Genomic DNA, 23014 nt, shown 5'->3' with positions numbered 1-23014 from the left:
TATTGACTTTTGGTTTTGAGAAGAGTTTAAGGTTTTACCATCAGGATGCTAAAATGTAATATTAAGAAGAAAAATATGTTATTCTATTTATGACAGTAGCTACACCCCTGTTGACATAGACTAGACGTGACTTTGTCTTGTTGATGTCTCGATAGCTTATTACAGTACGTGTCTGGCGGTGCAAATAAGACGTACAATATTTATTGCACTGCTTATCTTAGGGGAATTCGTAAGATCCTTTTAGACAGTCTGATTATTAGCAAAGGAGCAACTTCACCCACTAATCCCCCCTATGATCTTGTAGGTCGAAGGTTTCAGTAAATGTTATGGTAAAGTAAGACAATGGGCCACCTCAGCCAGGCAGCAATGTCTTCACTTCTGGTTCTATGGACTTCTCTCCCTGGTAGGGTCTCTTATATAAACTGCCTGGGTTTGTATAGTTATAGTCTTCTATCCTGCATTGTTGATCCAGAAGAAGGTAAAAAGGCAAAAGCCAAATTTCCTTCCATTAGAGTAGACAAAACTGACAATGACCTAATGTATATGGAGGCCTTCCGACTTTCCATTAGTGACAGAAGAGTTGGAAGCTGGTCCTACACATAGGATAGCTGTCTCCCATATACACGCAGAGTAGTTGTGTTCTGCAGAAAGAGAGGAGGGAGGTCATCTGTTGAGAGAGTTGTCTGGCAGCGTCTTATCTCTCTGAGGACAAAGGAATCGGACAGTTTAAATCCAACATGTCCGATCCTTCTCTCAGCAGTTTCATCCATTGGTAAATGATCAGGAGGCCATCATAGGCTTGGCTGTCTTACCATGGTCATATATACACCAGCCCACCTTTATTTGATGTGCATTGTCAGCTTGCTTGTTGACACGGTAGATGATATATGTAGTTGAGCTATAAATGACTACCGTCTACTTATAAGACTTTTTGCCCTCAGGACAGTCTGCAGTGACTTACAGGGACACTCTGCTCATACACACAGCTTTATGAATTCCTTCTCTGGGAGAGGAACCTGTAATTGTCACATACGTTCTGCCCTCTAGCAAGCCTCATTGGCCTGGAATGAGGATCGCTATGGGTGAGACCAGTTTAGGTGAAGCAGTTTCTCTGAATTTTGTATCCAGTTTCCCCCACTTACTAGAAGACATTTATTACTGACACCTCACTGCTGTGAACCTATTGACATTCGTATACTTTTACATCTCAGTATATAGTTTCATAGTAGAGGAGCACCATGTAACCTCTAGGCCTCCGTGCAATTTCTCCACCAAGGCTTGTATGGCAGAGGAGCCTATGGGTCCTTATCCTGCAACTTCTACTCTACTGCCGACCATGTACTATGCATCTTTAGCAATCCAATGTATGTCACCATCTTAGTGCTCCTTATCTTACATGGTAAGATACTTGTCTTTTTACAGACACTGGACTGGATATTTCCACACTTGTCTTTGCATGTACAAGAACTGCAGCATATCTCGTTTTCAGACCAGTTGTACACACATAGCATCGATTTACACAGTACTGGTGTGGACAAAGTATTAGTGTTTCACAAGACTCAGGATAAAAAAAAATCTGCCTGCTGTTGTATAGAACAAGCGCTGCACCATTAAAGGTGCCGTTCAATCTGTTACAGTGACTATGGCAGATAGGTAATACCACACATCATCTATAGACAAGTCTATTTTTTTCTGAAAAGCCATATTTTTCTAATTTTGTACAACCTACAAGTGGAGTCCTTTTGAAATTTGCATTATTGTTTTCAGCAAGATAAATTTAACATCTTTGGAGGAGGAGAAGAATTTGTTCAGAATGTCCAGTCCTCCTAATGTAGGTCATAGGTTTCAAATAGCTTGACACTTGTCTCTCCTGATCTCCACTTGTACACTGGGTGGTGGCTTATCTTCCCAAGAACAAAAGGATTGGACATGTTGAAACCCAAAATGCTTGATACTTTCCTGCCATGACATCTGCCGTCTGGAGGGAGTCTGGAGGCCATTAGATTTTTTTTTGTCCATTCCCACTGAAATGTATATAGCGCTTAGGCTTCTTAATATTCAAAGCCAGGGGGGCTCAGCTTAATCTCTAAGGTGTATATCAGTTTATCAACTCTCTATTGACAGGTGAAGAGTTGGTGTGTTGTCAATTTTTTTGTTCTTGGGGAATATCAGCCAGCACCAGAACTGTCTGTTTCTTACTTCTCCCCTCTCCAAAAGTCATCATAAGAAAGTATGGCCATTATTGATAAGCGAACCTGACAAACGTTCGGATGGATTCAAATTTGAACATTCAGCATTTGACTCCCGGCAGATGGAGAAGTTAGATGTGGCCTGAGGTCTGCCAGGAAAACATGGACACAGCCTGTGGCTGTATCCATGTTTTCCAGGACTCCCTAGGGCCATTACCAACCTCTTCAACCACCGGAAGTCAACTGCAGAGCATTTAGATTTAAATCAATCCAAACGTTCGGCAAGTTCGCGTATCAATTATGCTAAATGTTCATGCGTATGGGAGGTAAGGAGAGAAGAGTTACTGAATATATGTGAACACCTTTAAGGCCCTATTACACAAAGAGATTATCAGCCGTATTTGGCTGATATGGGCCGTTACAGATGATTATCGTCTTGTGTAAGAGAAGACAACGATTAGCCAAAAACGATCGGCTGATTGTTGTCTTTCAACAAGCTCAACGATCTAGATAGCAGCGATAGGCTGCCCCCACCCCACAGAATAGGAGCGGCGGCAGCATAACGCCACTATCCTCTATGGGCTGGCTGGATGATCTAGCGATCACCTGGGCAGCTCCCCATGGCCCCCCCGACTCTTACTCCCTTGCTGTCAGTGCGTGTAATAGCACCGGCAATAAGACGCTAGTTTGCTCCTCTGAATCGCTCTGTAATATAGACCTTGAGGTCTATGAAAATTCTACAATTGGCATTGTCTAACTGGTTGCCAAAGTCTACAATACTATATATCCAGATATAGGTGAACGGCATCCTCTCAGTTAGGCCGTAAGAAGTTTAGTGGTGTCAGGGCTACTTTTTATATTTGCTATGTTCTCTAGCGGTGAAAGTTTATCAGTTCCATATTGATTTATTGTAACAACAGGTCACCTTCAGTTTCGTAACTGGCCTCAGATGGACTGTAAAGCACGCTCTTTACTATTTCTATGGCGTATTATGTCTCTGCAAATTTTCCATGTAATATTGAATTTTTAATCTCCCAGTAATTGTATCGTATAACCCTGTGCCGAGAGATGAAGTCTCCTGAGATTCGGCTCATAACTCCCCATTGTAAGTCTCTGCGCTCTTCTCTGCTCCGCATTACTCCGAACAAAAGCCGCTCTTAGTTCTCAGGTAATGCTATCAGTTTCTTTAGGGAAAGTGTACAAAAGGTACGCCAGCTACCCCCTGCATGTGATCTGGTATCACAGGAGCCACAAGTAACTCCTCAGCTGTGATGAAATGTAATATTAATAGGCTTTGGGAACCTCTTGTACATAGTATATGAGTATATGGCGTAATATGGTTGCCAAGACTTATGGGATTATAATAAGCAACTATTTATATGGAATATATCTTGTATATTGCACAATGTGGGTATCTGTACACTCCTTATATCTGTGGTTACATTATATCAGTATTAATGACCCTAGTCCAAAACGATCAATGGGTAATTGTCCCAGTCCCGGTGTCCAGTGGTCACCTATCTGGCCGCTCGCTCTTACAATTCTTTAAAGTAAAAGAAGCCTCCACCAGATTGCACAAGCCTCTATGTACTTATCTCTGTACAAAAGACTTGGGGATCAGATTGCCAGATTTGTTCATGTAATCCCCAACCCCCCCCCCCCCCCCCCCCCCCCCCCATGAGTGCCCCTCTCAATCCTAACATTTTGTGCACCACCCCAGTTCATACAAGAGCACCCCAAAAAACGTAGGCTGTACCTTGTTAAAAAGAAATCTAGCTTGTGCTTATTAGTGGTTGGCGTCCGAGCCCGCTACAGATGAACCTGCTGGAATTTTAAAGTTTATATGAAAACTTTACACATCAGTACGGTGAGTGCCCTCCTACTTTTTTCTTCTTCACGGACATTGTTAAAAAGAAAACTTGCATGAGCTCCACTCCTAGTTTTATATTTGGGATAGTCCCTAGAATCCAGGACCGTTGTCAGGTGTGTCTATAGGGTCAGTGAGTTGTCGTTTCTCACCTTTACCATGGCCGGGCTCATGTTTGCCATATAAGCTATATTAATGAAGGGTGGGCACAGGTGACTGTATCCAGATCTCTGTTGGTCTGCCTTCAGTTTGGCTCGTGGCCGTGCCTGCATATGTAGATCACAATAGCGGACAGCTGTTTTGTTGCTGTAAACAATGGCCAAGCTTGTTTGACAATGTCCTACCAGACAATGGTTGTGAAATTCGGATTGTATCTCCTTGGTGAAGGTCTAGTAACATAATTCATAGATTTCCGCATACAGTATACTTGTATAATTGATTATATAGCCCACATATAGGTATGCATGCAAAAGGGGGGTCCAGCTCCATTGAGTTTCAGAAGTTGGTAAATTGCATTCAGTATGTGAACCATGAAGTGAATATTTAATTACTTATACTTCCCCTGGTATATATCTTATATACATGGACCCCCTTTTGCCTTCAGAACTGCCCCAATTCTTCGTGGCATAGATACAACAAGGTGCTGGAAGCTTCCTCAGAGATTTTGGTCCATATTGACATGATGGCATCACACAGTTGCCGCAGATTTGTCAGCTGCACATCCATGATGCGAATCTCCCGTTCCACCACATCCCAAAGATGCTCTATTGGATTGAGATCTGGTGACTGTGGAGGCCATTGGAGTACAGTGAACTCATTGTAATGTTCAAGAAACCAGTCTGAGATGATTCTAGCTTTGACATGGCGCATTATCCTGCTGAAAGTAGTCATCAGATGTTGGGTACATTGTGATCATAAAGGGATGGACATGGTCAGCAACAATACTCAGGTAGGCTGTGGCGTTGCAACGATGCTCAATTGGTACCAAGGGGCCCAAAGAGTGGCAAGAAAATATTCCTCCATGACACCACCACCACCAGCCTGAACCGTTGATACAAGGCAGGATGGATCCATGCTTTCATGTTGTTGACGCCAAATTCTGACCCTACCATCCGAATGTCGCAGCAGAAATCGAGACTCATCAGACCAGGCAACGTTTTTCCAATCTTCTACTGTCCAATTTCGATGAGCTTGTACAAATTGTAGCCTCAGTTTCCTGTTCTTAGCTGAAAGGAGTGGCACCCGGTGTGGTCTTCTGCTGCTGTAGCCCATCTGCCTCAAAGTTCGACGTACTGTGCGTTCAGAGATGCTCTTCTGCCTACCTTGGTTGTAACGGTTGGCTATTTGCGTCACTGTTCCCTTTCTATCAGCTCGAACCAGTCTGCCCATTCTCCTCTGACCTCTGGCATCAACAAGGCATTTCCGCCCACAGAACTGCCGCTCACTGGATGTTTTTTCTTTTTCGGACCATTCTCTGTAAACCCTAGAGATGGTTGTGCGTGAAAATCCCAGTAGATCAGCAGTTTCTGAAATACTCAGACCAGCCCTTCTGGCACCAACAACCATACCACGTTCAAAGGCCTCAAATCTCCTTTCTTCCCCATACTGATGCTCGGTTTGAATTGCAGGAGATTGTCTTGACCATGTCTACATGCCTAAATGCACTGAGTTGCCGCCATGTGATTGGCTGATTAGAAATTAAGTGGTAAAGGGCAGTTGGACAGGTGTACCTAATAAAGTGGCCGGTGAGTGTGTATATATATATATATATATATCTTTAGTTATCCTGAGTTATATCCTGTATTATACTCCATTGCTGCACTCCCATACATTGCTTATCCTGACTTATATCTTGTATTAGTCTAAAGCTGCACTCTAGACTCTTGTTTCAGAGCTGATATCTAGCACTGGACAGTCAAAGTGTTAGGGTACTATTATACGGAACGATAATCGGCCGAATTGGCCCTATATTGTAATAAACACAACGATCGGCCGATGACAACGATCATCGGCTGATCGTTGATCTAGGTTTGGACCTATAATTGTCAGGCACCGACCGCGCATCGCTACGTGTAATATAGATTGTAAGACCTCGCGGGCAGGGTCCTCTTCCCCATGTATCAGTCTGCCATCTGCCTTCATGTAATATGTTTTGATCTTGTAATGTTCTTGTTTGTTACCCTTGTCGCCTGTATAGCGCTCTGGAATTAGGTGCGCTTTATAAATAAATAATAATAGCTGTGCGTGGCTGACGATTTGAAAAGTGGATACATTACTATCCATGGTCCAGGGCTCCTCCTGCGCTCTGCTTCTCCCCGGGTCTCGCGCGCTGCAGCTTCAGAGCCCATCCCAGGCCAGGACTGCCGCGGCCCTGGACCATGGATAAGTAATGTATACAGTTTAAGCAAGGGCTGCAAGGACATCGGTAACTATGTCCATGCAGCCCTTATTAAACGATTATTGGGCCATGTAATAGTACCCTTACACAATAGTTTGGTCTGTATTTTAGCTAAAATTAGGAGTGGAACTGACCCAGACAAAAACTCACCGAAAGATTTGTGCCTTTTTCTGTGTTTTGTTAAAAAAATAGAAAAACTACCAATATAAGTAGGGATGGTCCGAACCGAGTTTGGTTCGGGTTCGTACGAACCCGAACGCTCGGCAATGATTCCCGTTGTCTGCCCGCTCTGTGTAGAGGGTGGATACAGCCGGGGACCGCCTGGAAAACTGTTTTCCAGGTGGTCCTCCCGCTGTATCCACACGCTGCACGGAGCGGGCAGACAGCGGGAATCTGATGCCGAGCGTCCGGGTTCATACGAACCCGAACCTTGGCAGTTTCGGACCATCCCTAAATATAAGGCCCCCCCCCCCCCCCCCCCCCAAAAAAAAAAAAAAATATATATATATAATATATATATATATATATATATATATATATATATATATATATATATATATATATATATATATATATATATATATATATATATAATATACGCGCGCACACACACACACACATTGTGTGTGTCCAGACGTGAACTTATCCTGCTAAAGCTGGAAGGTCATGGTGACCGGGTGAATGTGTTTAAGTGTATTTTGCAACCATTCTTGCCGGTGTGAAACTGCAATAAATATTCCACATGTGAGTGGAGCCCGGGCTGATGGAGCACATTTATTGTGGGTTTATGGAGGTCACACAGACAATAGAAGCGGCTCTTGTAAAAGGCGGGAAGGTCAGGTTAGTTAAATACCTCTTCTCTACAGGGGGTGAAAACCAGTGGGACATTAGGATACATGGAGGGGGAATAGTTTTGTTGGTCTTGTCTCTAACCTGGGGAAACAAGCACCTAACCTCCTGTTCCAGGATGGGAGATTTATGGTGGCATGGGATAGACATCCAAAGGGGGTCCCCAATTAGATTCTTATCTGGATACAGATAAATATCAAGGAGATCAGCCGATCAGTACAGGACTAGTTTCAGAAGACCTGGCAATCAGCTGTTATAGCTGTGGCTGGCTGTACCATCTCCCTGCGGTGGCAACTACAGGAGTAATATGAAATTACAAATTGAAAAAAAAGGTGTGTATGTGTGTATTGATCATGGTAAAGTATATGTATGAGGCCAGGCTTATTTGATTTCTAGATATATTACTGAGGGTAACCACCCACAATCCTCTGATGGGAGGTCACATACTGGACTGGATTTTAACCTATTGGGGGAGATTTATCAAACATGGTGTAAAGTGAAACTGGCTCAGTTGCCCCTAGCAACCAATCAGATTCCACTTTTCATTCCTCACAGACTCTTTGGAAAATGACAGGTGGAATCTGATTGGTTGCTAGGGGCAACTGAGCCAGTTTCACTGTACACAGTGTTTGATAAATCTCCCCCATTGAGTTTGCTCTTTTCCTAGACAAGGGTGCGGAGAGCTGCTTATCTTGCCTCCACCTGCTGAAACAACATGCACACTCACCTTAGTCCAGTGTGCGTGTTTATAGGGCAGTCAGGGAAGATCACTCAACCAGCTGTGTATCTATCTATCTATCTATCTATCTATCTATCTATCTATCTATCTTACACCTCCCATCGCAGTGTCCAGGATTTTATTCAGCCGCTGGTGTATATGTAAAGCATGTGGTTTTCCTCACTTAGGATTTCCATGTTTACTCGAGATACTTTCAGATAAAGTTACTCACCTGATTTAATTTGCATGGCATTATTCTGTAGCCTCGAGCGGCTACCATACCAAGTATTTCTTGACCTTACAGGTCATAGGGAAACCAAAGTTTGCATACTAGATCCTTGCATGTGTTCCATAATCTACTGCCGCAATTGAGGTGTCATAGAATAGAAGATACACGATGTAAATGTAGATGGTGTCTCATAGGGGAATAGTGGGTTACCATATGTGCATTCCATTGGAAAACAAATATCAGTATGGGCCCCTATTATGGTGCTGGATTTTGTCACCCAAGACAGAAGGGCACAATACAACACGCCCTTGCAAACAATGCAGTTCTCCCATATAGCAGAGTTTTGCATGGGTGGTCCTCACCCAATAGGGTAGGGAACAGTACTATAACCATGTTTGGGCCCAGTCTCTCCAATGACCTATGGACGTTCTCTATAACTCTCTAAGGACCCTATTACATGGACCTAGACATATGTTACCCATATGTGTACAGTGGTATACGGGGTATTGTAGTTTATCTGCAGTTGTGGAGTCATGGTGCGGACCACTGCTCCAGTAAATCAGTGTGCACTTCAAATTATGGGAAAACCAAGTAGAAACAAAGACCACAATTATTCATTCTTTATAGGATGATATATATTTATAATAAAGTTAAAAAAGATGGTTCTGTCCATTGTCTCCACACAGACCTCCCTTGAAGTGAGAGTTTCTGTGTATCACATTGTGTAGGGTCTCTTCGTTTCTGTACGGTGAGATGCAAGGGGGGACGTTTGCATACAATAAGAAATGGTTTTGTTGAGAGGAAATGTCTGACTTTCCTCAGGAATCTCCTCGCTGAGCCCCCTCCATGATTGATCAGCATTGTCTGTGACTTCTGATCCCTGTAGTAAATAACACACATTGTCCTGACCACAAAACCCAGACTGACCGTAACAAAGACGGCCGCTTAACATTCCTGCAAATCCTTTTCATAGGAAATAGAAATTTCACCTTCTGTCGCCTTCAGACGACTTTGTTTCAGATATTTTTTATCATTTGCGGATTAACTCATAGCAGCATTTTCTCTAATATAAATCCGAATCGCTGCTTGGTATAAATCCTTAAGTTACCCTCTTCTGTCTGGTTCTTATTCTTAGTCTTGTTTATTTATGGGAAATGGTGGCCATTTTGATACTCAATAGGGAACCCATTACAACTTGCACAAAGCTTGTCATCCTTATACTCTGTAGTCAGTGTTCAGCCCACCAAAGGAGATTATTGTATAGGAATCTATTTTTACAACCTGTAGGAATGCATGGACCCTGTATGGCAGAATATAGAGCCCATACAGTTCCATAGCTATCTGGTCATACTGTCAGCAATATGTTAGGGTCCATATAACTGTTGAAATGCTTGGACTTCACTAGCATCAGTTTAGCTCCCTGTTAATCTAAGTTTGGTTTGGGCCATAAATATTGAGCAAATAATGTGGAAGCACCAAGTTAGTATAGGTCAGGGGTAGGGAACCTTGGCTCTCCAGCTGTTGCAAAACTACAACTCCCATCATGTCTGGACAGCTAAAGCTTTGGCTGTCCAGACATGATGGGAGTTGTAGTTGTGCAACAGCTAGAGAGCCAAGGTTCCCTACCCCTGGTATAGGCCCTTAGCGTCAATGGGCAGTGTACTCCCTGATCCCAGATTTATAGTATATCTAATGCTGCACTAATAGTGCAATATACTTGTATCAGAGGCCTCCCGGACATAACCAGAGGGTCTCCCATGTACCTCCCACAGGCACCAGCCTAAATGCTTTTCTCCAGGCTTTGCCTTTTTCCTCCCTCCTCTATTGTTCTAGCTGCAGAGATCCCCGGCTATTGAGATGATAATGCACTGAGATGAGGGCTTTAGCCTTGTCCGGAGGGGATGCAGGGCCCTGGGCAATGAGAGGACTGTCCCACAGAGGTAAGTGCGGAGGGAGAGTGTCCTTATATTATACTGCATTGTGTGCACCAGGGCAGCTCACCAGGTATTAGGTTTCTGTACCAGGACCTGTCATGATTCCCTGCCCCCAGCACCGAACAATCATTGACAGGATGGAAAGTAACTTTAAAGTTTCTCTTAGATCCCAGGACGTGTAGCAGAATCCATTATATAGATCATAGTGTTATTCTCCTAAGCTGGGGGCAGGGAAAGGAGTTCAGCAACAGGTTGCTGCGGCTGAGAAATGATGGGGGATGGGAAGAGAGTTTCTGAGCTGTACAAGTTCAAGATTCTACCCAGCGGAGACAATGAATGGAAGTCTCATCACCCCTCCCCTATACTATCAGGCCTCTCCCCCTCCATACTTTCACCCCCCCCCCCCCCCTTCATACTATCAGCCCCCACTGGCCTCATCCATGCCCACGTTCTCAGATCTGGTCTTTGTATCTAAAATCGTTAAATACAGACTCCATCTCTATATCCTGAAAGCAGTTCTATAACCTCTTGTTTATTTTCTTTTTGAGACTTTATGATTTTTTTCCCCCCAGCATAGACTTACTAGGTCAGAACTGCATATTGTGGAATCTTACCGGTTTGATACCCTTAGGCCTCATTCACACATCAGTTTTTGCTGAGGAAGATCCTTTGCAACCCATTTATTTCTATGGTGGTATTCATACAGCCTGTAAATTTGCGGATCCACAACGAAAAAGAATAGGACAGGTTGTAATGCGGCTCGGACACTCCAATAGAAGTCTATGGGAAAGTGCAAAATTTGCAGAGAGCACGTTGCAGTCCGCAAAACCATTGCGGATCTGGATGTTTGTGACATCACCAAGCTCATTTTTGCCTTTCTCTTTTTTTTTTTTTTTTTTTTTACAACTCCACCTTTACAATCTGCAGGATATGGAACACACTACAGATGCACTACGGATATCACAAATTTCATCCTTGAAAATATTTTGACCATAGGGGATGTTCACATTGACTTATAGCAGACATGTAAAATACTATGTATGTTCAGTGGAAACCTTATTTAGATAAAGGCAACGATAAATCAGCTGCATGTGAACAGACTCTTGCGCCATTCACGCTAAATATAGATGCTGCGTGTACAGAGCCATATAGCTCCATATAAAGTGACATCTGCCCCATAATGTGACATTATAGACTTTTGTATCATAGAACCTTAGTGTGATCTTCCATTGGATGAGAATGTTTTACGACTGTGACTTGTAGTGCTGCCGTTTGCGGTTAGTTGTTCCTTGAAGCTGAGCTCAGATAGTTATGTCGGTAAACAGTAATTATGCGTAGTATTCGCCGCTATGGTTTCTAGTCATACTCGTGCAGGAACATGTCAGGAACAGCTGAGGATTAGCTGAAGTTTCTTCCATCTGCATCGTTGTTTACTGCTTTTTACTTAAAGGGGCTTCCAGGGTTCCAAAAACAGCGCCACACTTGGCCTCACTATATCTTAACTTCAATACCCATGGAGACTGGCAGACCCTCAGCTGACAGGTCTGATGATAAGCGGCGTCTGACATATCCTGTAGCTGCCGCTCATCCGTTCTGTTGTAATACCAGGCATATTTGGCGTGGTTGGGTGATCCGTGACTAAGAACTTTCAGTCATACTCTCAGCTAACCTGCCCGGTCCACAGTGAGACTTCTGACCTGTAATGTGAGGTTGAATACTTGAGTATTTGGCATGTCTACAGAGACTTTCACAAATAGCTGTGTGGGAGGTGGATGTGATCGGACGTGATACAGCCGAGGACGGAATAACTTGTTTGTTTGCGTTGCTGGGTGATCATTGTCTCAGTGTCAAAGGTTTAAGTGCCCAACCTGCTCCAAATAATACACCCTGATTGTGAGTAGTGCGCCTTCCTGCAACTATGGCGTGAAACGTAGTGCAGAAAAATATCTGCTCCATATAAATTGTGTGAAATATTATCTGTATTACAAGGGTGTAGAGGTGAACTAACACCTGCCAGCACCCTTTTTTAAAAAATGTTTGCAATGATTGCCGCCTCTCCTCGGTCAGTGGTTTTACCTGAGTTTACTGTGTTCCTGATTCCTAGTTTGTAGAGACCCCTGGGAAAGGTGAATGTGGGTGAAACCCCCCCCCCCATCTGTTTTGGAAGGAGAGAGCATTTTGGTATAATAAGGCCTAGATATTAATACAGTACTGTGCTGAATACCTAATACCCCTATATAGGTAGCCATAGTGACACACAGGGCCTTACGTGATCCCCACCACACGCACACGGGGCCTACTCTGTCCCCGCCACACACGGGGCCTACTCTGTCCCCGCCACACACTGGGCCTACTCTGTCCCCGCCACACACTGGGCCTACTCTGTCCCCGCCACACACTGGGCCTACTCTGTCCCCGCCACACACTGGGCCTACTCTGTCCCCGCCACACACTGGGCCTACTCTGTCCCCGCCACACACTGGGCCTACTCTGTCCCCGCCACACACTGGGCCTACTCTGTCCCCGCCACACACTGGGCCTACTCTGTCCCCGCCACACACTGGGCCTACTCTGTCCCCGCCACACACTGGGCCTACTCTGTCCCCGCCACACACTGGGCCTACTCTGTCCCCGCCACACACTGGGCCTACTCTGTCCCCGCCACACACTGGGCCTACTCTGTCCCCGCCACACACTGGGCCTACTCTGTCCCCGCCACACACTGGGCCTACTCTGTCCCCGCCACACACTGGGCCTACTCTGTCCCCGCCACACACTGGGCCTACTCTGTCCCCGCCACACACTGGGCCTACTCTGTCCCCGCCACACACTGGGCCTACTCTGTCCCCGCCACACACGGGGCCTACTCTGTCCCCGCCACACACGGGGCCTACTCTGTCCCCGCCACACACGGGGCCTACTCTGTCCCCGCCACACACGGGGCCTACTCTGTCCCCGCCACACACGGGGCCTACTCTGTCCCCGCCACACACGGGGCCTACTCTGTCCCCGCCACACACTGGGCCTACTCTGTCCCCGCCACACACGGGGCCTACTCTGTCCCCGCCACACACTGGGCCTACTCTGTCCCCGCCACACACTGGGCCTACTCTGTCCCCGCCACACACTGGGCCTACTCTGTCCCCGCCACACACTGGGCCTACTCTGTCCCCGCCACACACTGGGCCTACTCTGTCCCCGCCACACACTGGGCCTACTCTGTCCCCGCCACACACTGGGCCTACTCTGTCCCCGCCACACACTGGGCCTACTCTGTCCCCGCCACACACTGGGCCTACTCTGTCCCCGCCACACACGGGGCCTACTCTGTCCCCGCCACACACGGGGCCTACTCTGTCCCCGCCACACACTGGGCCTACTCTGTCCCCGCCACACACGGGGCCTACTCTGTCCCCGCCACACACGGGGCCTACTCTGTCCCCGCCACACACGGGGCCTACTCTGTCCCCGCCACACACTGGGCCTACTCTGTCCCCGCCACACACTGGGCCTACTCTGTCCCCGCCACACACTGGGCCTACTCTGTCCCCGCCACACACTGGGCCTACTCTGTCCCCGCCACACACTGGGCCTACTCTGTCCCCGCCACACACTGGGCCTACTCTGTCCCCGCCACACACTGGGCCTACTCTGTCCCCGCCACACACTGGGCCTACTCTGTCCCCGCCACACACTGGGCCTACTCTGTCCCCGCCACACACTGGGCCTACTCTGTCCCCGCCACACACTGGGCCTACTCTGTCCCCGCCACACACAAACACACACACAGCCTACACAGTACCTGAATGGGGGAAGTCTTTAGGCAGTTGCCCCTGTTGCTTATGCCATGTAGTTGCACCTGTACATAGATTTTCATATTTTGTGAAAGTCCAATTAGAATAAATCCTCTGGGTTTGGGATCCCTCCTACCTGCCCCAACACGACTCTTCAGACATGTATACAGATATTTGTGTGCATTCAGTATGCAATCAGAGCTAACTCTAATCTACATATACGGATGTAGCAGAGCCGAAATTGTCATTTCACAGTGTGTAGTGTCCCTACATAGGTTAGTAAAAATGCATCAGGATAAAATGAACTCAACTCTGTTACTTCAGTGTATTGCCCTATTCTGCAAGTACACTGGGCAATATGACATCTGTGACCGATAGGACATATGGCGGCAGAAGAACCCAAGCTGTGCCCTAAGCTGAGATGGCATCAACACAGAGTTTATCCAGTTTATATGTTTTCATTGTTTCCCGTCTTATGCATCAAGAAATGAGTAGATTAGTTCAGAAAGCAGGTGGCGGTGGGAGAGATTAGAGCGTAATTCTCTGCACCTTATTAACAGATTATATATAAGACAACGCTATTGATTGCTTTAAGGTCTTTAAATTCCAGCCTTTTCTGTACATTTGCTGATTAGTTACTTTTAATGTAATATTTACTTGGTCTATGGTACCAAGTATATGGAGAAGTGGAGTACTGGGTGTAATGCCAGTAGGCTGCAGATAAAGCACATCGAGGCCTACTGCAATAATATGGATTACACATAGCATAAAGTGATTAGACATGAAGTGGCTAATATCCTCCAGTCTGCTGATTTGAGGAACGTTCACCTGACAATGACTTCTCTTTGTAGACATGACTCTGTTGTCATCGCAACCAGAAACCCTTGAAGAGAGTCCATCTCCTGCGTCTACCGCCGAGAACTCTGAGACGAGGATGCTGGAGAAGAGGTCAAAGGTAATCGAAGAACTGTTACAGACCGAGCGGGACTACCTAAGGGACCTGGACACATGCGTGGAGCACATCATGCTCCCCCTACAGGCCACCCAAGTAAGATACCCACCTGTTTTATCTGAATTGACTGTGACATTATGAGGAACACTGTTTTGAGTGGGTTTTCTCATTTTTAAGCATTAATAATTCCTAACTATTTTCCAGGTCAGTGAATGGGATGATTTTTTTTTACATCCAAGAGGCTTATTACAGCTGGGAGTTTGCTACTATTGTATTCGGTTTACTTTCCTGTTTTATCACCCTTTTTGCCACTGGCTTACATACCCCATATGTATACTGAAACTAGGTCCAGATTGACCCAACATATGCCAAAATGGTGTTTTTTTTTTTTTTTGTACAAGGTGGGGTGACGTACACATCTGAAGGCCTACATAACAGGAACAAAACAACTTTTTGACATGTCACAAGTCTTGATCAGTCGGGATGTGGGTGTTCAGATCTCAACTGATCGCCAAAACCAGTGGGGAGAACGACCCACTCTGTCCTCGCTGCAGAGGACGGACTTCTCTACGGACCTGTCACCTGCAGTGAGACTGGGAGTATAGTGCTCAGTCACACATGTCATCCTGCTGGTTCTAGGAATCAGAGGAGATCCGAACATTTCTCTAGGACAGGTTAAACATTTTTTGTTTTGTTTTATTCTTAAGTGACACTTTAAATACATCAGCAACTCAAATCTCTCACCTGTCCTTTATCGGTGTACATATATGCTTACAGATAGGGATGAGCAAACTTACAGTACTAATGAAGCTTCTCCCAGTTTCCCAGGACTGGATCCAGCTCTTCCTGACTCCCAGAGAAGAGCGGCACAGAGTTAAAAAAAACAGCAGGCTGATAAGCCGACCGCCGAGCCTAGCGAAGTGCTTTGCTAGTCCTGTAAATTCAGTCATCTCTACTCATGGAGGATTTTGCTGATTAAATATACCTGTTGCAGATGCTCAGACCCTCTGGCTGTATATTTCTTTCCTAATCATGGAATTAGGCTTTGTTTGTGGATGCGTTGTATATTGCATTTTTATGATAAAAAAAAAAAAATCAAGTTGTGACTGATGTTACATGACACCACATAGACACTCATTGACCTGTAATGGGGTTCATCATAGTCGTCTTTGTTTTGCTGGCAAGAATAGCACCACGTGTTGCACTATTCTTCCCAACAAGCATGATAGAATTCACAATGGAGATCACAAATGCAAAGCAAACCTAGTCTTATATTCATTTAATCTGATGATACAACCTCCATTTCTCTAACAGATGATGAATGTGGATTATGATGTTCTGTTTGGGAACATTTGTTCGGTGATTGACGTGACCAAGACGTTATTGGGAGCGCTGGAGAACTGCGATTCTGTTGGTGAGTATACGGCCTATAGAGGATCGGCATTCAATTTTTGGCTTCCATACCTGGATTCATATGATAATGGACTGATTATACATGGTGCAGTTACTAATATTGCAGTGTGACGCAGTAGAATGATTTCTTAAAGGGACGGAACCCTCTATATCTTACAGTGATTGGATAGAGATGACAACCCCCTATTATAGACCTATAACTGCAACACACAGCTTAGCATCATGACCTTTATTCTTGGATCTTCCTACAGGTATAATATTCCTTGAGCACCGCATGGAGCTGGAGTCTGTGTACAAGGAGTATTGTCAGAATCACGAGGAGACCATTGCGCTGCTGGAAGCTTATGAGAAAAATGAGAAGTTCCAGAGAAATCTGCAGGAGTGTATAGAGACTGTAAAGTAAGATGGTGACCATTACATGATCCTATACTGTGCATGGGGGGGGGATATATATATAAAATAAATTTTTATTTATAAAATAAATATATATATATTATATATGTGTGTGTGTATATGTATGTATGTATGTATGTATAATTATATAGTGAGATTACATACCCCCAAGTTCTGGATTGAAGGGCCCATAGATTATTTCCCCTCAGTTCTCCAGTGTTTATTCCCTGAGATCTGGATGCTACAATTGGGGTGTATAGGTAAGGACCATGAACTGTCGCTTATAGCAATGATGATAAGACCAGCCCGGGTTAGGTCTCCTCTTCTCATGGGCCTTTAGCACCAGCTTCTATTAGACACTCCTTTAGCGATGGAGTCAGTGACTAGCCTCCTTGCACGGCTCCCTCTGTCAGACTGTCAGCTTTAGTTTCACCCCGCATGCTCCAGTGCAGAGTTACAGAGTGCTTTTTGTTTCATTTGTCTATTCAGAAAAAGTTTCATGTTACATTCATTCCTTTTGATCTTTATGCTAAATTGCCCCATTCTTAGTGGTGCACGTTACTATTCACTGCTAACATGCTGTATCCTGCGCTCAATAAAAAAAACCTTATTAAAAGTTTCTATGCCTTTTCCCAAAAAATGTGCGTGGGTTGTAACTGTTTTTTTTTTTGTTTTGTTTCCCCCCTCCCCCTCTCTTTCTTCTGTTGGGTGACACAGGAGCCTATACCAAGAATGGTGAGTAGTTCTTTATGTCTTTTTGCTCTGAAAATGGATATAGTCTTTTCATTAAAGGGGCATTACTATCTCCCATTGTACTTGAAAATGGCAGATACCCCGCCGAAACGTCCTGCTATGCTGTGTTGCACTGTTTGAAATCTTCAAAAAAACGTTTTTTCACTCGATTGGTGTGCTGCGGATCATCGTCCTTTCTCCCATTGTAGATAGACCATTTATCTCTGAGATGGGAGTAATCCGCTAATTTGGACACCATTCGACAGCCGCTTGTAAACTTGCCCCTATAGGTGACTCCATTACCAGCTTCAGGGAGCATATTGGTAGGGATACAGATAGGGCTAGGTTCACATGTGTCTCAGTGGCTCTGTTTGGGATCTGCATCAGAGTTTATGTTCAATAGCAGCAAATGAAACCAGCCAGACTGCTGTATGATGAATCCTAATGGATCCCTCTTAATTTACTTTTATTTTACTGCAAAAAAAAAAAATAGTATTAACTACTATAATTATACTGTATAAACATAAATATAAATATATATATATATATATATAATAATATTTTGACGGGATACCCCCTACTCCAATCCCAAGAATGGAAAAGAAATTGTCTCCTGAATGTCCGAGCAGTTGTACCCCATTGATCACTTTGTTATCCCTTATCCAGTCGAAAAGGGATATGTTTAAGTGTAAGGAATATCCCTTTAACTACTTAGCCCTGTCTGTTTATTATAGGGGTTTTGTCAACTTTTTACAATCTTTTTTTTTTTTTTTTTTGTTTGTTAGAAGTTAGCCTTACAGACTGTATCACTACTGGGGCACCAAACAATTAGCTGTGATTATTGGGGATCTTGGTTGCAAGTGCTCAGGTTCCCTACAGCACCACCACAGGAGAGATTCGGTATTACATGGTGCCAGTTCAAACCAATGGGCTGTTAGTGTAATCTGCAGACATGCTTGGTCCTCCAGAATCAGAGATGGTCTATATTCTGTAGCTGGCCGGTGTCCAGCTGGCCAGTTGTCTAGCTGGCCAGTTATTTTTTTGTTGTCTCTTCCGCTACTAACTCAGAATGCCCCAATGGAGTATTAGATAAGATATTCTAAATCAGACAATGTATTGCGTAAACACCTTTTTTTTTTTTTTTTTTTTTTTTTATTTTGCATTGAGCGGAATGTAAAAAGTTAAATAATTTTTTCTTTAATGCCATGCTTTATAGATTTTTCATACTTTACTAGCTTGTAAATTTCAGTACATTTCCTAACCTATATGTTGCTTCGCAGGGGCCGCACTAACTATATAAACCTGGGTTCATTTCTCATCAAGCCTGTGCAGAGGATAATGCGTTACCCTTTACTTCTTATGGAACTTCAAGGGGCAACCCCCGAGTCTCACCCGGACAAGACCCCCATAAAAGACGCTGTACGAGCGGTGAAGGATATTAATGTCAACATCAATGAATACAAACGGAGGAAGGATCTGGGTAAGTCAAGGGTGGGAACTTTCATTGCCAGGTGGAAGACTGTTAAGTTTAGCCAATCATTTGTTCTCATTGTCGAGAAGCGGGTGCCAGACACCTTTTTAGCCATGGTTTATTTCCCTTGGCCATTGGAATTCATCATCCCTGGTACTTCCCAGAATCATCTGTTGGGGCAGATTTGGCATTGCTCCATACAAGTTTTACTGGATTCAGACAACTTTTCTTATGTGTATGGGCACCTATAGCAACCTGGGGGGAGAAGCTTCAACAAATTACAATGTACTAACATTTATTTTATTATTTTCGTTAGTCGTAAAGTACCGCAAAGGAGATGAAGAGAGTCTAATAGACAAGATATACAAACTGAACATCCACTCCATCATCAAAAAATCCAACCGGGTTAGCAGCCATTTGAAACATCTGACCGGACTCGCCCCTCAGGTAATGTTTTTTTAAGCCGTGCGATAAATGGAAAGATGCTAAAGGGGTTATCCAGGGTTTCCAGTAATGGTGCCACTTTTCTGCTATTACAGTTTGGCCCCATCCAGAAATAAATAGTATGGTGATATATAAGTGATATTGGTCATGGTTATACTAACCTGAAAGAAATGTTAATTTATCAACAGATCAAAGATGAAGCATTTGAGGAGACAGAGAAGAATTTCAGAATGCAGGAGCGGCTGATCAAGTCCTTCATCCGTGACCTCTCGGTCTATCTGCAGCACATCAGGGTGAGGCCTTTACAGCAGCACAGTAAATCTTAACTAGATAATATGTTGTCATACACGAGGAGCTCTCTGTTCATCTCCTCTAGGGTTAATAAGTAACATTACAGTACGTGTTTTCTGCATCCGCTTCCTTGGAAAGTTCATGGGTTACTTTATAGGCCTCGTTCACGCGCTGTAGATATTCAATAAATAACGACCGTTGTTGCAGATTGCAACACTGGCAACTCATTATTGAAAGGGCGAATTCACATAGTTTCCTCTGGAATCCGGGCCGGAGAAAACTGACATGTCAGTTTTGTGCGGCCTCAATTCATTGAATAGCAGACGCACAAAATTGAATGTGCAGACAATGTAAAGTGCGGCTCCGGACATACTCTACATTGTCTGCTATGGGTAATTGGAACCAGGGCACACACGAATGTGCCTCTATTGCAATTAAAAAGAAGTAATGTTGATCTGGCCGGTACTGCAGAACCGGCCTGGGTAAACTTCAGACAGCGGCCATTCTGTGACACGGCCGTGTCACAGAACGGCCACTGTCTTACAACGTCTGGAGGTTGCCTAAACTTGTAAACAGTCAGGAGCATCTCTATGGATGGAATGGATAGATTTCACTTTTCTGGACGTCTGACAGTTGCCCCTATAGACCAGTCTGTCTGCCTCCATCACACGGACAGAGCTAGGAGAGGACACGCTTAGCACTCTTTTCTCTCGGCTACATCTTACAATCTAAGAACTGAGACCACGACCAATCAAAACTTTGACATGTCAAAAGTTTCTTTTTAAGTGACAGTGCCCATTTAATTTCCCCTTATCTTTGTGTTTTAAAACATCAAATAGTAAAAAAATAAAATTCTATTGGCCAAATACATTATTTTGTATGAAAATGGGTCAACTTAGCAATAATAATAATAAAATACAAGCACCTTGGAGTTGTCAAAAATGGCACAAAAGGCACCAAATTTTGTCAGCAGGACATGTAACATATCTGGTCAGACACTACCATTCCATATGCGCCTTCATACAGTAGTTGGCATACAGTGCATTGATAATTTGCACTAAAAGATAAAAAAAAGTAGCTTCAGTCGCTTTAACTTTTTAAAAACTGTTGAGAAAATTGAAGTGCAAAAGTTTTTTTTTGCTAAATATTGTCAACTTTAGGTGCAAAAAAAATCCCTTTACAGCAATGGGATCCCTATAGCCATCCATTAGCCCCGAATTAATTGGTAGGAAAAGGATGGAGAGGTGTGATCTGACCCTCAGTGATACATAGAGACCCGTTCTCAGCATCTTACAGCAGATGCGAGTCCTGTTCTAGCTTTTATTGCAAAGAACGTTCCCAAGCCGGGTTTTACTTGTGTGTTCCAGGAATCCGCCTGTGTGAAAGTCCTGGCTGCCATGAGTATGTGGGATTTATATGCGGACAAAGGAACCAGTGACCTGGAGAAGTTTCAGAAGGCTCATCGTCACATCAGCGAGAAGCTGTTCACAGACTTTGTGAGTAGTTGTTATAGAAATTTCTCTTGATTTGTTGAAAATATTACTGTGAATCTAAATAGTAAAATTGCTTTATTCCAGTAATATTGGGACTTGTAGATGTCAGATTATTAATTGACATCTTAAACAAAAATATATATTTTTAAAAATTTAACATTCGGAATTGTCCGATCTGTTACAATCTAGCAATATTTCCACATAGTGAGCAATGTAAACGATTGCTGATATATTTTTTTTTCCATTTATTCTGAAAGTTTAGACATATGGGTCACTGGGACATGTCAGAAGGTTTGAATGGTCGGGGTCCCACACCAGTCAGAAGAACTTTCCGGGAGAGGGATACGGTAGCACATTCCACTCCCAGGATAAGCCATCAGTATTTTTACTTTTGAGGGGCTTCCAGTGCTCAGAATTCAATATTCAGCTGTATTAAAGGGGTTCTCCAGAATGAGAAAAACATGGCAGGTTTCTTCTACAAAAAGCACTATGCTTGTCTGTGTAATATTTGATATTGTGGCTAAACTCCATTGAAGTGAATGGGAAGTTCTACAATACCAGATACAGCAAATACAAAATGTAAGGTAGTGGTGCCTGGTAGGAAGGGAAGAAGCTGCAGCACCATGATGGTTTGTTTGATCAGCTGATCTCCGCAGTGCTGAGTCTGACCCGCACAGGTCTGGTATTTATCCTGGAAAACCCCTATAATGTATTCAGATGTGTGGAGAAAACTTTGACTTTTGTACTCTGCATAGAGATGATCTGGGCCTGGAGATTATATGGCTTCACATTCCAGGCTACAGGAATTACCTGGGTGTGTACGGGGCAGAGATACAGTAGATGTTATTGCTGAATATATCATTGTATGGTAGCGACCTCTGAAATTGTGACGGACGTTACTGTACTGGAATGATCACTAGTCTTCTCCATTCACGTACAGAGCTTCCGCGTGAATTCTATTGGTTGCCCCTAGAAACAGTCAGCAAGTTTATCACCACTCTTCTATAAGGGTTTGTGCAGGGTCTCTTGCCTCCCCTCAGTCTGACATTGGGCATTGACAGGCAGGACAGTTACCAAGATAACCACCCATTGCCCAACAAGTCCCATTAATTTGAATAGGGTGTTAGATGGTTGCCTTGATGTTGCTGAAGCTAAGATGCTCACAGGTTGCACCAGGTTGTAACCTGGGAGCAAGTTTTTAATTTTCCAGCAGCGCCACCACAGGAGAAATGAGGCATTACATAGGTTATCATGGAATGAACCAGACAAGCACCTATTAGAAATATAGTGGTAGATAGTATGTGATGTTATGAGAGTTTATTAAAATCTGTTGTTTTGCCTTGCAGAAAGAGAGAACGGAGAAGTTGGTGATCTCTCCCTTGAATCAACTCCTTACGATGTTTGCCGGGCCTCACAAACTGGTGCAGAAACGCTTCGACAAGCTCTTGGACTATCACAACTGCACCGAGCGGGCCGAGAAACTGAAGGACAAGAAGACTCTGGATGAGCTGCAGTCGGCCCGAAACAACTACGAAGCTTTGAACGCCCAGCTCCTGGATGAGCTGCCCAAATTTCACAATTACGCCAAGGAGTTATTTGCAAACTGCGTCCGTGGCTACGCCAATGCCCATTGTGACTTTGTAAAACTCGCTTTGGAAGAGTTGAAACCACTTCTATCGGTAAGTCCAACTGCCTTGTGTATTATCCTTAGACTGCATTCTATGGCTAAAGGCTAGCGTTGCAAGAGTCTGCTTTGCCTAGTGCACACTGTCACAGTATGGCTCGTAAATAGAACTCCTTCACCATTGGGAGTACTTGACTGGCACTTGGCCAACTTTGGCCCTGAC

General features: G+C 44.2%; 1 protein-coding gene across 3 annotated transcripts in view; it reads left to right on the top strand.

The window, feature by feature from the left end:
- The window catches only part of DNMBP (dynamin binding protein), an 85934-nt gene that overhangs the window by 56622 nt on the left and 6298 nt on the right, over nucleotides 1-23014 (top strand). For all 3 annotated transcript variants that reach the window (XM_069980013.1, XM_069980014.1, XM_069980015.1), the window contains 9 exons: nucleotides 14830-15026; nucleotides 16245-16344; nucleotides 16595-16742; nucleotides 17454-17471; nucleotides 18749-18948; nucleotides 19256-19386; nucleotides 19572-19676; nucleotides 21042-21170; nucleotides 22514-22846. In XM_069980013.1, the coding sequence (XP_069836114.1) occupies nucleotides 14830-15026; nucleotides 16245-16344; nucleotides 16595-16742; nucleotides 17454-17471; nucleotides 18749-18948; nucleotides 19256-19386; nucleotides 19572-19676; nucleotides 21042-21170; nucleotides 22514-22846 (1361 nt within the window). The remainder of the gene's footprint in view (nucleotides 1-14829; nucleotides 15027-16244; nucleotides 16345-16594; nucleotides 16743-17453; nucleotides 17472-18748; nucleotides 18949-19255; nucleotides 19387-19571; nucleotides 19677-21041; nucleotides 21171-22513; nucleotides 22847-23014) is intronic.

This window comes from Dendropsophus ebraccatus, chromosome 8, assembly GCF_027789765.1.
Source record: "Dendropsophus ebraccatus isolate aDenEbr1 chromosome 8, aDenEbr1.pat, whole genome shotgun sequence".
NCBI classification, from domain to species: Eukaryota; Metazoa; Chordata; class Amphibia; order Anura; family Hylidae; genus Dendropsophus; species Dendropsophus ebraccatus.
Note: the sequence above shows the minus strand (reverse complement) of the source record. Positions and strands in the feature narration are given on the sequence as shown.